The 15,806-nt window shown below is 56.9% G+C and overlaps 1 protein-coding gene across 2 annotated transcripts in view; it reads right to left on the bottom strand.

Annotated features, from left to right (window-relative positions):
• Positions 1–15,806, bottom strand: part of CDH23 (cadherin related 23) — a 364,939-nt gene that overhangs the window by 76,388 nt on the left and 272,745 nt on the right. Inside the window, exons 28-35 of one of the 2 annotated variants that reach the window (XM_077894887.1) lie at positions 14,660–14,720; positions 13,703–13,851; positions 8,678–8,813; positions 6,834–7,222; positions 5,635–5,736; positions 5,358–5,360; positions 1,548–1,697; positions 214–342 (exon numbers count right to left, since the gene is read on the bottom strand). In XM_077894887.1, the coding sequence (XP_077751013.1) occupies positions 214–342; positions 1,548–1,697; positions 5,358–5,360; positions 5,635–5,736; positions 6,834–7,222; positions 8,678–8,813; positions 13,703–13,851; positions 14,660–14,720 (1,119 nt within the window). Of the gene's footprint in view, positions 1–213; positions 343–1,547; positions 1,999–5,357; positions 5,361–5,634; positions 5,737–6,833; positions 7,223–8,677; positions 8,814–13,702; positions 13,852–14,659; positions 14,721–15,806 lie in introns of those variants that run through there. The other variant, XM_077894886.1, reaches the window with a different exon arrangement.

Genomic DNA, 15,806 nt, shown 5'->3' with positions numbered 1-15,806 from the left:
CATATTATTTGTGGAAGAGTCAGGGCTCTACTAGCTCTGCTGGGCTCTCTCTCCCAGCTCTTATGACAGGGACGGACACTTCTGCTGCTTCCTGCTCTGGGTCCACTGAGGACCAGTGATACAGGAAGACGACTGCCAGGGTGTGCCGAGCTCTTCTGGATGGTCAACAGAGGCTGAGGGCAGCGGGTGGGCGGGTGGGCGGGGAGTTCCCACCTTGAGGATGTAGTGGTCTAGTTCTTCTCTGTCCAAAGGCCTGGCCACAAACACTTCGCCAATGGAGTCATTGGTGGTGACGATGTCAAAGGCCCCAGCGATGTTGCCAGAGGCCAGGGAGAAGACCACCTGTCAGGGAGGAGGGAGGGTTAGGGGCAAGAAAGTGGGGAGGACAGGCCACCGGGTTAAGCCAAGGGCCCCACCTCTGCCCTCCCGGGCCCTCTGCTCAGTAAGGGCATTTGAAAAGAGAACATTTTATGCAAATGTGGTTCTGTCCTTCAAAATGTGTGTGGCAGGCCCACTGAGGCAGCACAGGACCTGTGGCAGGTTCCCGGGTAAAGAGATGCCAGCATGCTGGCCCAGAGGCCAGAAGAGTGGGTGTGAGTCCCGCTGCACAGATGTTTCCCAGGACAGAGGTGCGGAAGTACTAAGAGTTCTGGAGGCTCTGCCAGAAGCAGGCGCAAGCCCTAGTGTGACATGGGTTCCATTTGGCCCTCACGACAACGCTCAGAGGGAGATGCTGTCTTCAGTTTGCAGACAGGAGGCTCAGAAATATGGAACTGGCCAAGGTCACATGGGTTGCAAATACCCAAGAGAATGAAGGCTTGAATACCTGTGCTTCTGACCCCAAAGTCAGTCCCCCAAAGGTGTACAAGCCATTTTTCGGGGGGGGGGCAGAGGGAGAGACAATCTTAAGCTGACTCCTCACTGAGCACAGAGCCCAATGTGGGGTTCAATCTCATGACCCTGAGATCCTGACCTGAGCTGAATTTAAGAGTCACCTGCTTAACCTCCTCAGCCACCCAGGCGCCTTGAGCAAGCCATTTTTAAACGGTGGAAACCTCCTCAAACATACCGCCTAATTCACAGGACAGATTAAAGCAGCAGGAAGACGGATATGCTCTATCACCCCTCCTCCTTGCACTCTGGGGTGTCCAAACCTGGGGAGCGTGCATGTGGAATGACCACTTCCTGTTGTGGGACAGGACCCCAAAGCAGGAAGGAGGAGGAGCATGTCCTCTCTGAGACCTGAGACCTGGTTGGCACACGGGACCTAGATGCTGAGGGGTTTGTGGCTAAGGTGACAAAGGAGTCACCAGGAAGGATGAACCCCCTCTGCTTTCAGCTTGCTATGGGGGGCTGAGCTGTGACCCACCTTCGGGTTTCATGTTCACTTGACCCAGGGAGGGCCAACAGCCCGCACAGCGCTGCTTCCTTTTCTTTGGGGATGAGGGTGAAGACAGGGCAGTGGTGCTGGGCCTGGGGGGAACCTGAACACCCCTCCTCTAGCTGAGAGGCTATGGGAGGAGCCAGCTCTCTCACTAGGTGCCCACCTGCCCATTGCTGCCGGCGTCGGGGTCCCGGGCCTTGACGGTGGCCACTCGCTGGCCCACGGGGCAGTCCTCAGGCACGCTGACCGCCGAGTCAGAGGTAAAGTCAAACCGGGGACTGTTGTCATTCTCGTCCAGCACCGTGATGTAGACCTGGGGGGTGAAAGCAGCCAGAGAGACCTCCCGCCTCCTTCCCCTTCCTGGCTCCAAACAGCAGGCTCCCACCGTGGGCCCACTTGGGGCCTGGAGCTCTGATAATTCCAGAAGGTTGACTAGCATTTGGACTTTATGCAGAGGTCTTGAGCATATCTTTCCTAGCAGTGTGATGGGGAGGGTTGCACATGCTCAGACGCTGAGGCCGGGAAAGGGGTCCAGGGGTGGGGGGCGCGGCTCAGAGGTGGTGCGGCTGAGACAGGAAGGCATGGGGCCTTGGCTACAGGGGACAGAAGCTACTCAGGAAAAAAAAAATCCATGAGGAATGTCAGCTTGGCATTGGTAGAGTTTCCTGTTTTTCAAGAGGAACCAGGAATCCAGATTTTTATGAGGAATTATGTGATTAATTAAAATTAAAGGAAAAACTTATGTGCCAGCTGGCCAAAACACATCTGACGGCCAGACATTGCCCAAAGGCCATTTCATTTGTACACCTGGATTAAAGGGAAGGACACGGGGCTTCAGAACGAGGTGGGGGATCATGAGGTGGCCTGGTGGTCCCAGTGGGGAGAAGAGAGGAATTTCCAACTTTCAGATGGCAACATGCAAGCTGTATGCAAAGAGCATTTTGTTTTGTGTCTGTAGCTTCTAGACCACAGACGACCATGAGCCCCTTAGGCTCACTGATGGAAGGTTTGGAGGGGGTGAGAGGGGCTTAGGTTTTAGGAATCCCTGGCCTGGCTTGCCCCCACTGCCCCGCACCAAGGCGAACCTCATCCTCTCCTTCCCTGGGCCTGGGGTACGGGGCTCCCAGGCTGGCCTGCCTGTCTCCAGTGTACAGAGGCCCCACAGAGAGGCTGCAGAACCTCGCTGCCACAGAGGAGACCCACTGCACCCTCCCTGCCGATCGGACCTTCCTCCTTCTCCATCCTAGCCATGCCCCCGTATCCTTAGGCAGCTGTCAGAACCACGTGGCAACAAGCCCAGGTCTGGTGGCAGGACCAACCCCACCACTTATTAATCAGCTGTGTGATCTTGGAAAAAATTATTCAACCCCTCTGATTTTCTAATTCCTCAGCTGAAAGTAGGAACAAAAACACACAGAATGCCAGGATGCTTTGGGGGGAATGAATGAGCAAACAAAAAGTTAAGGGCGGTATGAGGAGGTCCTCGTCCTGCTTCCTGCCTGGCATGATCCCACGCACTAAGGCTTCTGCCCATCCATCATGATTTTGGTCAGGGAGTTCTATGAAGTCCCAGAGCCCAGCCTGCTCATCTGTGAAACAGGCATAAAGATGCCCAGCACGCTATTCGGAGGCCTCCGTGCTCTGATTCCCCCAAACTCTCTTGCTCCGCTCAAGGCCTTGTTCAGGCTTCCTGAGCTTCCTTCCACCACAGGGCCTTTGCATATGCTATCCCCCCCCCCCCCCCCGCCTTTACACTTTTCCTTCTTGGCTGGGTAAAAGTCTATGCTTTCTGTGGATCTCAGCCTGAGCCACTTCCTCAGGGAAGCCCTGCTTGAGTTCCTTGACCTCTTATTGTAGCCTCTCTCCTGTAGCATACATTTACCGGTGTGATAATTTAGTCCCTTCTGCACTGTGTCTTAGGTTTGTGAAGGCAGAAGCTATGTCTGATTTTGGTTTCCTATCGTACCCTGAGCCCAGAGCCTGGCACACAGTAGGTGCTTCCTCTGGGATTACCACTGTGATGTTTGTGAGGTGCTCCCAGTGGCAGAGAGTCAGCCTCAGTGGGTGAGAACGGAGGGCAGGTGCAAAGGTCTATAGAGTTAGATCTGGGTCTGTGTTCCCAGCCAGGGCCTCCCTGTCCAAATCTGCTTCCTCTGCCTCCAAAGGCCTGAAGGTGTTATGTAAGAGCCCGCCCCCGTCTGCCCCTTCCTGCTGCCTCCCCATCCATTCCAGGGCCTACGGGGGCTGCGGGGGTCGGGGCGGAGTCAGGTGTAGGTGAGCTGTGGTTTGGGGGTTCCGGCCTTACAGAGGAAATGTTACCACCTTTAAAAGGCCCCTCCGCCTGCCTCTGCACCTCCACCAGTGCTTGGGGCCAACAGGGCGGGTGTATCTGGGGCAGTGGGCCCTGGGGCCCGGGAGGAAGCCAGGGCAGAGCAAAAGGCTGTAGGTCCTGCTTCCTAGAAGAGGGTAAAGTGACCGTGGAGACACAGGGCCTGTGCAGGAGTGTGTGCCCGGGCAGAGGAAGGGGGCTTGCTGAGCTACAGAAGGGTTCCAGCGGCCTCGGTGGGCAGCATCCTGGCTGCCTAGCAGGCTTCACCTGGCCTCAGCTCCCAGACTCCTCATAAAAATGAGGGGTGAGCTGCAACTGGGCCCATTTTACAGAGGAGTCTGCTGAGGCCTGGTGAGAGGGCCCCATTTAATCCGAGCCTCAGCATCTCCAGATGGGGTGGCCAGGGGCCTGAGCTGGGAGCTGCGGCACACGGCGTACCTGCCTAGTGTCCACCACTGAGGGTTCTGCTCACCGCTGCCCCCTGAGAGCACTAGGCATGGAGGGGGCTGCTCTTGGCCCCACTACCTCCAGGCTGGCCCCATGTGGATGGGTTTTGGAGTGCAGCCAAGCCACAGCCAGGGCCACTGGAACTAAGCACCTCCAGGGAGCAGTGGGGCAGAGGACTCCAAGCAGCTGCATGTGCCTCTTAGCCTGGACAGTGGGTTGGTGTCTGAGTCTCTAGACTAACGTGATGGGGACTCAGTGGGGAGTGGACATGTGGCTGTAACCACGGCTGCCGATGAGCTGGACGCCCCACGTGATGATGAGCAGGATGTCCAAGCCCAATCCATTGGTCATGTTCTCACTATCACTGCAGGATGCCCTCCTGGTAACCCCTCCTCTGGGGACCACCCCCATTTCAGCCCCCAGACTGAGGTCCCCTGCCTGCCTCGCCCACCTTCCTAGGAACCCTGCCGGACACCTCTGACCTCAGTGGTCATCCTCCTCAAAATGCTCCGAGCACGTAGTGTCCCTGCCCTAGAGTCCTTGAGGGCAGTGACTCACCCCGTTCCCATGGCTGCCCTTGCCCCGCACACCCCGGGCCCCGGCACTATGTGCCCCACCCCACGTATACAGTGACATAACACGCCCCTTCCCCCAGCCCCCAAGAGAGGGTGAGGTTCCCCTTTACAGATGCCACTCCCCTCATATGCTCCTTGGGGCCTAGTTTACAGAGGGCTTCTTTTTTTTTTTTTTTTTTTTTTTTCACAGAGGGCTTCTTATCTGTCATCTCCTGCCAGCTTCAGGGCTGCTGGCATGAGCCTCATTTTAGACCCAAGAAAGAGAATCACAGAGAGGTTGAGCGACTTGCTTGTGTCACACAGCAGAGCTGGGACAAAGCCTCAGTGTTCCTTCCATTGTGTGTTTTACCTACTGCTTGCTAGCATCTAACCACTACCCTCCCCACTCCCCACCAAACCCCAGACGCCCCCTGGTCTGGTAGGAAGGGCAGAACTGGGTGTGGGGAATATGCCCGAGACTGGACTGGAGTGGTTGTGAAGGGTCTGGGCAGGAACCTGCTGCAGGCCTGTCCACGGGCCCGTCTCCAGGGGAGGCAGGAAAGTGCAGTGCCAGGCAGGGACTGGGCCAGCACTGGCCACAGCCAACAGTCCAGGGGGGGTCCCAGTCCACAAGGCCACTCACCTTCTGTAGACAGAACCCGCAGGAGGCCGAGGGAGAGAGAAGGCAGAGAAGGCAAGGGTACAAATGGTTAGCAGTCAGCAGCTCTCCCAGCCCCCTCCCAGCAGTGGGGTGCTGCACTCGTCTGTGTTCTCATCGCTAGCCTACGCTGCCTGGGACGGTGGGGCATGACGGCCACAGCGCTGTGCCCGGGTGGCCGAAACCCTCACCCACCTCCTGGCCCGCGTGTGGGGTGGCTGGTGAAGATGTACGTTTTGCTGTGCCATGGGGTCCTACTCACCACGGTGGAGTCCACCTTGGGGCCACCATCATCTGCCACCACTGTCAAGGTGTAGAAGTCGCCTTTCTCCCGGTCGACCAGGCCCTTGACTGTGATCACACCCTGCGGGGAGGGGACCAGACGGGACGATGACAACATCATACCCACCAGGTGGAGGCCGCCCCATGCCCAAGGAGTCCTGGGCTCCAGCCACAGCAGACTCCTCGCTGATCCCCAGCATTCCGCCTACTTTCCCGCTTCCGCAGTGCTCCCTCCACCCAGCAGAACCTCTCTGCGAAGCTCCGTCGGCCCAAATCCTACTTCTTTCTCAAATCTTACTCGGATGCCACCTCCTCCATGTGGGCTGCCTGCTTCCCCAGCCAGGTAAGCTCACTCTCATTTGGGCCCCAGGGAGCTCCCTCACACCTGTATCGGAGCTCTTTTCACATCCTCCCCTGTGGTGCTCTGATGTACATCCCTGATTATTCCCACTTCCCCTCCCAGTCTACGAACTCATTGAGGGCTGGGAAGGGTCTCGTTCATCTCTGTGATGCCAACATTCCTCGGGACAAGCCCTGCACGCTGCGGTGATTCACACCTTGCCTATCTTCAAAGAAGGGAGTCTGATGAAAGACCCACGAAAGCAGAGATGGAAGAGAAAGATCCAGATGGTAGGTAAGAGACCAGCGGCTACTTGGCTAAGACCAGCTATTGTGACGAAGCAATTGACACCTGAGAGTCTCAACAGCCAAGGTACAAAGAGAAACGTGATGACTTGCACAGCTTTCCTTGTCTAATAACAAGAAGGTTTCTGGGTTTCCTAGGTAGAACCTTTATGTTACCCCGAAATATTGAGAGAGATATTTATCCCTGGGATATTTATCTCAAGGATACTCTACGATAAAGGGGAGGGTGCCGTGTGTCTAGAAGGAGCTCATTGAATGCTGGTTAGCTTTAAAAGGATGGAGCAGGGCAGCCTGGGTGGCTCAGCGGTTGAGCGTCTGCCTTCGGCCCAGGGCGTGATCCTGGAGTCCCAGGATCAAGTCCCACATCGGGCTCCCTGCATGGAGCCTGCTTCTCCCTCTGCCTGTGTCTCTGCCCCCGCCCCCATCTCTCATGAATAAATAAATAAATAAAATCTTTAAAAAATAAAATAAAAGGATGGAGCATCCTGCCTCTCAGGGACAGCCCCTGCTGTGCCCGCTCCTCGCCTCCCTCACCGTGACGGAGTCGATCTTGAAGAGGGCTTTGGCCTGGGCGCTGGTGTAGGCGTCGAAGCGGTAGGTGATCTGATTGAGGTTGTCGATGGAGTAGGCCTGGACCCGCACGATCTCGGTGCCCAGCGCCAGGTTCTCCAGGATGGCAGCCTCGTAGGAGGCGTTGGAGAACTGCACGGCCTCGTCTAGCTCGTTGAGCAGAGTGACGTAGACGCTGCAGAAGCCCCGGTTGAAGGGCGGTGCCTGGTCGGTGGCAGACACGTTCATCAGGTAGCTGGTCTTGGTCTCGTAGTCCAGATAATCCACAGTGATGATAAGCCCCGTGCTCTCATCAATCTCAAACTTGCCCTCCGCGCCGGACAGGATGCGGTAACTCACCAGGCCACCGTCCCCTGCAGGAAGACGCGAGAGCGTGCAGCCTCGGGTGGGGCTGGGGCTGCCCCTGGCACACCTGCTACTGTCCCCGAGGGACCAGGTGAGGGGCCTTGGTGGGCCTGTGGCTTGGGCTGTCCCGAGAGCAGTGGCCGAGGATGGGGCCGAGGTCTATGTGGACAGCAAGGCCCAACGTACGACCCCTCTGCGGCTTGGCCTTGGCATGAGAGATATACAGAGAGATTTGGTTCTGCTTCTGGAGCCTCTAAATTCATGCTCAGGTACCTCCCCCCACCACCCCCACCTGCCCTGCCTTAGGTATTTAGACAAGCAGCAGTGGGGAAATTAGGGATCTCTTGCAGAGTATTAGCCAAGGGGCAGCATCCTCAGAAGACTCCATCTGGTCCCTCCAGCCAAAGGGTGCTAGCACCAAGGACACCCTCCCCCATCTTCCTCACTCCTCCTCCTCAAATCCCTCGGCCTCGCCACCTTCTTCAACCAGGAGCTCGAGCTGGGATTCCTTAGCTGCAGTCCAAAGCCTTCCAGAGAAATGGCCATAAAACCTCTCAGGGAATCCCAGACTTCCTTGAAGTCATTTGCAAAACTCAGGATGGATGTGGATTTTTCTAGGGAGGGACACGTAGCTCTTACAATGTCTCAAAAGGATTCCTGGCCCAGGAAAGGCCATGAACCGCTGGGCAACAGTGACACAGGTGACGTGAATTGTACCAATGTGCCGTTTAATAAGGGACGGCAATCCACCTGAGTTTTCAGACCGATTTCCCCGCCACCCCATCCTGTGCCCCAGCGGGGGCTGAGGATGCCGAGAGGGGCTGACATGAGGGAGGCACTGGGAAACTGGGAGCAGCTCAGGGAGCCTGTCCAGGGGGGCAGTGGACTCCTAGGAAAGTGCTCCTCCCTGGCCTGGGGCAGAGGCTCAAACAGCTGGGCCCCATGAAGAGGGTCACCCTGACTGACTTGGCCACATTCTCCTTTGTTTTGTATCGCCAACCGTGGCCATCTCGGGGGCTCCGGGTCCTCGGTGAGGTCCGGGCTGCCTTCAGAGCACTGCAGCACACTGCCCCGTGGGAAGCCTCTATGTGTCAGGCCCTGAGCTAGCACAGGCCCACAGGACACGGAGCCACCGCGGGGCAGGCCTCAGCCCGCTGTGTGACAAGGCCAAAGGCTAGCCAGGAGATGCCAGGTCCTCCAATGAAAAACCTAGACTTTCCGAGCTTGGGACCTCTTGTCTCTCCATCCAGAGACTGGGACAACTCTCCCCCTCTACTCCTTCTAGGCCTGGGCATCTGGTGGGGATGCCACCAGGACGGTCCCCGGAGCCCCCACCCCAGCTTGGGAGCTGCTGAACAGGGGAGCCTGCGGCATCCCAAGGATGACAGGCAGGAGTGGGAGGGACCATCTGCGGAGGGTCCCTCTACGGAACGGGACTCCCTCGTTTCCCCAGCCGAACTCACCAGTGTCTCGATCGGTGGCTCGGACCACGATGACTGATGTGCCAACGCCCGCAGTCTCTCGAAGCCCCAGGCGGCTGTACTGCTGCTGTGTGAACACAGGGGCCTCGTCGTTGACGTCCTCCACATACACTATCACCTGCAGCCAGACCGGGGGCGGAAGGTCAAGGTGGGATGGAGACCAGAGAAGTCCAGGGTTGGCCCGCCTGGGCCTGCATGTGTGGTCACTGCTCTCCTGGGCCAGCGGTGAGCTCCCCTTAGCTGGGCACCATGTCCCGCCACCTTGCACAGTACCGGGCATGGGGCAGGTGCTCAAACATCATTTTATCTTACTCTTGGCTCTGCTACTAACCCGGTGGGAACCTGTGACTTATGAGTGACTCTTCTGGGCCATCAAGCTGCTCAGCTATGAAATAGTAATATATCAGCCTGATAATTCATGCTCCGTGCCACTTCAAGGGTTGTTAGGAAGACAAAACCAGCCAGGCCTTGCAAAAGTGCTTCAAAAGGTTGAAGTGACCCCATTCGAATATCAGAATACATCTGAGAGAACAGTCAGAAAGATGTTAATTATGATTGTAGCAGAGGACGCTGGTGCTCAGACCCCTTTGGGTTGTTAGGCACTTTCTCTGGGTGTTCTCACTGCCAGCAGCCAGCAACCCTGGCTCTCGGTGGGGGACTCACCCCACCCCACCCAGGCTGCTGGAACATGCACACCCAGAGAGCCAGAAGTGCCTGGGAATTATGTCCCCTGGGGTAGCACTTACCCAGTGACTGGTGGGTGTGGAGTATAAAACACTCTGACTTCCTCAGCCCTGATTGGGCAGTTGGAGTGATTTTCTCCAGAGCTCCCTGTGGGGCTGAGTCAAAGTGTCCCCCCACCCTGCTGCCTTTCCTTCCCTGTTCCACGCTACTTCCAGCTTTTCCTGGGGACACTTCCTACTTATCATCTTCATATCCATTCTTGCCCTAGGATTTGCTTCCGAGGACCCTGGCCAAATAAGTGGCTCTATCTGAATTGTGGAATTATGCATAATTTCCATCACTGCTTATCGGTCCTTTCTAATTACTCTTTAAAGCACACACGTCTTGTGTAACAAGAAAATCAGTTCCAAAAATGTTTATGGAGAGAGACGTTTATGGCTGGAGATCAGGGTCACAGAATTTTTTTTTTTTTTTTTGCTACACCACCTGCCCCTGCCCCTCACATACATACAGGAGCACAAGGAGGGTCTGGCCCAGGGATGGGCAGGATCAGGTCTGAGTCTAGAAGGACCAGGGTGGCAGGGGAGAGCAGTGTGTCACAGAGCGCTGGTGTTTGAGGAGACACAGGGAGTCCCAGGGCCCCTCTCTCTTTTCCCAGATGGGGAGGAGGGGGGAACTGAAGCTCAGGGATGGGGAGGGACTTACCCAAGGTCTCACAGGAACTGAAGGGGCAGGAAAGAGAGGGGGTTCTCAGTCCACCAACCTCTACTCCTCTCTGCTCTATGTTGAGGGCGAGCTGGCCTCAGAACAGGAGTCAACGTCCCTCCAGCCTGACAGAACCAGGGTCAGCAGAAACTTGCCAGCAGAGTAGGAGCATCGAAGGGGCAGGGGGCATGAGCAATAGTGTGCGACACAGATCTCACAGGTGCCCACCAGCGCTCACGGCGGGGCCGCAGCACACACCATCCGAGGGCACCAATATCGGGTTTCTGATTGATCCCTGGCTTTGGGATCAGCCCTGGCTTCTCTTCTGGGCATAGCTGGGAATTCACTGGGGAAGTGAAGGGGCTTTTGTAGCAGAAATGGTGGCCTGATTTGTGGAGAACTTTAGCAGGGGGCAGGGGAGGTAACGGTTACGGGGAGGAGAGGCATGTGGGGGGTAAAGGTTTTTCTATCCTTTCCAGCTCTTGGGGTTCCTACAGTCCTGCTGTGTCATCAGATTTCCACGTCTAGACACGCAGAACCCACTATGCAAACTAAAGTGCCCACCCCAGAGCACAGCTGTTCATAAGCCGGAACCGTCTCAGTTTGGTTTCACCAAGAACTTGGCTAGGAAGATCCTGGGTGGGGTGAGTGTGGGGGGAATTTGCATGGACAGATTTCGGGAACTCTCTTTCTGTAAACAGAAACTAACCATCCATCTTTCAAAACTGTGAGCCTTCCCCTTCCCGAGCCTGCCTGTCCAACTGGCCTTTACCCCAAGGCCCGTGGGGACACAAACAGGGCCAGTCTGCCAGGACCATAAAGAGGAGGGAGGCAGGGACACCTGGGTGGCTCAGTGGTTGAGCATCTGCCTTCGGCTCAGGGTGTGATCTTGGGGTCCCGGGATCAAGTCCCACATCGGGCTCCCCACCAGGGAGCCTGCTTCTCCCTATCCCTGTCTCTCTCTGTGTCTCCCATGAATAAATAAATTAAAAACCTAAAGAGGAGGGAGGTGGCATGGAGCCTGGGTGTGGCCTGTTCTCCACGAGGCTGGCTCCTCACCACTATCCTCTGGTTGGTTTCAGCCTTGTTTTTAGCAGCCGAGACAAGAGGCCTAATGCTGTGTGGTTTGCAAACCTGAGAGACAGATGTACAGGAAACGCATAGGTCTGCCAAGTTCTTCTAAGCGGGAGGGCTCAGCTGCTGAGCTCCTGGGCTCCCCGGAGAACCAGCCCCATCTCCATCAGGGACGGGGCAGCGTGCGTGCATACGTGCAGCGGGCATGTGAGGCTCCCAGGCTCTAGGAGGGAGGGCCTTTCACTCCAGGCTCCTGGGCCCTCGTCTGCGCTGTCCCTGGTCTCTAAAGCAGGGACTGGAAAACGTGGATGGTCCCCAGAAGCCACCTCTGCCACTGCTGGGCAATGCTGGAGTCCCCACCCTGTGTCCAGGGAAGTCCCCATGTTTCTTGGGGCTCAGAGGTGTGGGGGCTGTGTCCTATAATGGCTATCATGCCCCTGTCTTGGGTGCCAGATCCTAAATTCCCACCTTAAAATAGCTCAGGGTTTTAGGCAGTGGACCGTGTGGTCTGAAGGGCCTGTATGTGAGGCCGCAGAGCATAGAGAGTGGAGTGAGCGACCTGTGTGGACTGCTTGGGTGTGAAGCCCAGCTCTACCCTTTACTGCTATGTGACCCTAAGCACGTTGGCCGATCCCTCTTTGCCTCAGTCACCTCCTCTATACAATGGGTATAATAACAGTGCCCACCTTGTAGGGCTATTATGAGGGTTAAGTGAGTTCAAGGGCATAAAGCACTTAGAAAGTGCCTGGCACAGAGGAAACACCAGGCGAGGACTTACTATTCCTCAGGGTTCATGGGGCGAGGACCAAAAGGAAGGTAGGCAAGCAGGTGTGCTTCTGGGTGCCCCATCCCCACACTGACGGGCACAGCGGGTTTCGATCCGGTTTATGCTGTCCCCGGCACACTGCATACCACTTTGTTTAAAAAGGTTTGCGGTCAGGGGAACCTGGTCTGGCTCAGTGGGTGGAGCATGCGGCTCTTGATCTTGGGGTTGTGAGTTTGAGCCCTACATTGGGTGGAGAGATTACTTAAAAATAAAATCTTAAAAAAAAAAGGGTTTGCAGTTACGGTGTCAAGGTTAACAGGAGCAGGGCCTGGAGACAGGTGCCTACCTGCTCCTGGGAGGGTGGGAAGCGACGGGGCCACATGGAGTGCTGTGATGAGGAAGCTTAAAGTCCAGGTTAAGCCAGCCCTGGCTACCCTCTGTGGCCTGAAGTGGGCCCCACAAACAGCATCTCTGACGTGGGTGCACTCATTAGCATGTGGGGAAGCAAGGCATAGTCATGCAGGTGAGCGGAGCTGTGTGGGAATGCCCCCGTGTGGTCAGGTCACTGAGTGTGACAAGAAGTCACCAGGGCCCTGGAATCGTTCCAAGCAGCCCCAAGGTGTAAAAACCCCAGGGAACTGAGGCCCTCAGCCATCTCTGCCTGGCAGATCTCCCTTCGAGGGGCGCTGTAAGGACCCAGACTGCTCTTTCCATCTTCTTCTGGGCAAGGCGGAGGGGGGCATCAACAGGACATGGCCAAGGCTGAGTCACTGACTCCCCAGCACCTCCTGTGTGATGGTGACCCCGGAGAAGGCTTCTGCTCATTATTTCCAGCCTGGGGAAATCATAGGGTGGAGATGGGGCTGATAAGCAGCTCATTTTGCTTTGCTCAGTCCTGGGTAAAAGTCCCTGCTCACTCCCCACCCCGGCTTTTCCTATCTCCCTCCTACTCTTCGCCTCTGGGGTCTGACTCACTTTCCACCTGGTTCTGGGGAAGGGGCTGTGAGCTGCTGAGTGTGCAGTGAGGGTAGGCAGGGACTTGGAGGGCTCATCTCACTTACCTCGGCCACCCCCCTGCCACTGGGCAGGATAGTGCAGAAACTGGCTGGCCAGGAGGGGTATCTGTGTGTCTGTCTTTGACTATTCAGGAAGAGGGAGGTTCATTTGATTTCAGCCACATAGGGCAGGTGCTCAAGGCGTGTGAGGGCAGGCAGAAAAGGCTACATATGACGGGGCAGCTGGGAGTGGCAACTGGAATATTTTGGGGACACTTCCAATGGAAAGTGCACTGGACCTGGATTTGGAAGACCTGGCTCAAGTCCTGGCTCTATCACTAGCAGCAACTCTGTACCTCAGTTCCCTTGGGTGTAAAATGAAGTTGGTAATGTCTCTGCCTCCAAGGTCCTATCTGTGAAATTTCCTTGGCTCATCCTTGTAAGTTGTGTGCGTGTGGTGGTGAGTCCTGCAAGGACACCTCTTTCATCCCTTAGGACACACATCGGCATCACTGGCCCCGTTTCCAGTCTGGAGAAACTGAGGCTCAGAGCAAAATGACACTTCCAAGATCCCAGGCTGGGCTTTGGCATCCCCTACCACAACCCTCGCCCCGGGTCACGGGGCACCTAAACCAGTGGTGGTCTGCTCCCACCGGGTCCAGCTGGTGGCCATCTCTGGTCCGCTGTGGCCTTGGCCCGCCTCTGAGGCCACTGCTGAAGGGGATGTGGGGCCTCGCAACCTGCTGACCATCTATGTGCAAGCCCCCCCCCCCCCCACCTTACCCTGACGGAGCTCCGCATGGGGCCCAGGTCGTGGTTGTAAGCCTCCACTATCAGCACGTGGGATGAGTTCTGCTCCCGGTCCAGGGGCCGGGGCCCTCGCATCAGGAGCCCGTTGCTGACATGGATTCGGAAGTTGTTGCCATGGTTACCTGTGGGGAGGGATGGAGGAGATACATGAGCTCTGGCCTGGAGCAAGACATGGGGGGCCCAGGCCCCCAGAATGCCGACCCTGCCCAGAGGTCTTGGGAGCCTGGCCGAAGCCCACGATGGTGAGAAGTCCTTTGCCTCATGCTGCCCTGGCCTGTTAGGATCCCACCTGGGACCCTCCTTATGGGAAGGTGGGGGGGAGGCGGGGGGGAGGTTCCCTGACACTTCCACACCCCGATGTATCAGTGGATTCAATATTGCAGAAGGATCTGGGGCACAATGGAAAGGGGAACCCAAACCAAATTCTTTGTGGGTGGTTGAATTGAGGACTTTGGGTATGGCTTTGGGCTAGTCCAGGACCCATTCCACCAGCTTGGGGCAACAGCACTCTGATTTCCCTTTGGGGATCCACCTTCCTCCACTCTCACCCCATGTGCTCTGAACAGGGGTGATCTTACCCCTGATTCCCAGTGTGGGCCGATTGGCAGTAATTGGTTCGGGGATGGTCACATGCTCTATCTTGGGATGATGACGACCTCTGGGGGGGCTCCCCTATCCCAAGGCCCCCTCTGTCAGGGTGATATCCCACAGGAGGAACTTCAGGAGTGTAGCAGTCAAATGCAGCACGCTCACTCAAAAACAGCCAAGTGCACATGGTCCAAGAGTGTCCGTTCCCTCCCCTTGCCCGCCCGTGTGTATGGTGCTTGGGGCTCTCTGGGCCTCACCTCCCAGACTCCTGGCAGCCTGGGGAAGCTCTGCCATCCCAAGGGCAGGAGCCCGGCCCCCTCCATCCTAGGGCAGCCCACTCACCATGAAGGATGCGGTACCACACACGCCCAAACTCGCCCTCGTCTGCGTCTGCGGCCTTCAGCTGAGGGAGAATGAGACACACGGTCACTCCCAGGGTTCTACTCCACAGGAGAAGATTGTGTGTGAAGCCCCTTCTTGCCCTCCACGCCACCCGCAGCCATCCGCGACACCCGGTGACAGCTCTATGCTGCCCTGAGTGGCAGGCACCTGCCAGTTCTGCTCCTTGATCCTTCCCCAGGGTCCCGGGGAGGTTGGGGAAGAAGGTAGATGATGGCACCGTAGCTCTCCGGATCTAGGCTTGACTAGGCCAGTCCATGGGAAGCCGCTTCCCTCCTTCAGCCCATTTTGAGATCCCAGAAGCCTCATCTGGGTGGGAGGGAGGGTGGCTGCGGGGCCGGATTGTGTGGCTGCTTCTGGCCCTCACTTTCTCAGTCTGAAGCCATTCTGGCCGCACGGAGTCCCAGGAATCGCACCCCCCACCAGGTGGCTCCGTATTCAGTCACCCACACGCTCACTCCAGCCCAGTTTCAGATCACCCCGGCTTGCTGGGCTGTGCCTCAGGCTCACGTAAGGTCTCTGGTGGAGCCCGGGGCGTTGCTGTTCTCACTCAGAGACACGACGCGGCGTTCAGCCCTTTGCACACGGAGTCCGGCCTGGAGGCTGCTGGCAGAGTCACAGCCCCAACCCAGGCCCCATCAAACCAAGAACTGAACACCTACTCTACGCGCCATCCACCTGAGAGGAGCAGAGGGAGGCTCCCCTGGCAGGTGATGCAGGAAGAGGCCCGATGCCGCGAGGCTGGGAAGACTCGAGACCTCAGTATGTTGTCTCGATTTGTGGTAAACTGCTTTGTGATCCCCTCTCCTCTCCTCGCCCTGCACCCCTGCGGTGTGCACCACTGCTACCAGGTTCTTACTGGGCTGCGGCCAGTGGTGACTGGTCCGGGAGAAGGCACCTCACTAAAACTTGGGTCAATCTCATCCTTCGCCAGGATTTTGGACGTTGGGCCCTGAGAAAGAAGCAAGTCCCGCTTCCTGCTGGTGAGAACTGGGAGAATGAGAGCTCCTCTTCCGCCCCTCACCAGCTTGGCCGCAGCCACATGGATCTCCTTGTTTTTTTTTGTTTTTTGTTTTTTTTTGTTTTTTTT

The sequence above is a fragment of the Canis aureus genome, chromosome 4, assembly GCF_053574225.1.
Source record: "Canis aureus isolate CA01 chromosome 4, VMU_Caureus_v.1.0, whole genome shotgun sequence".
In the NCBI taxonomy this organism is placed as follows: Eukaryota; Metazoa; Chordata; class Mammalia; order Carnivora; family Canidae; genus Canis; species Canis aureus.
This window is presented reverse-complemented; position numbering and strand designations above follow the sequence as displayed.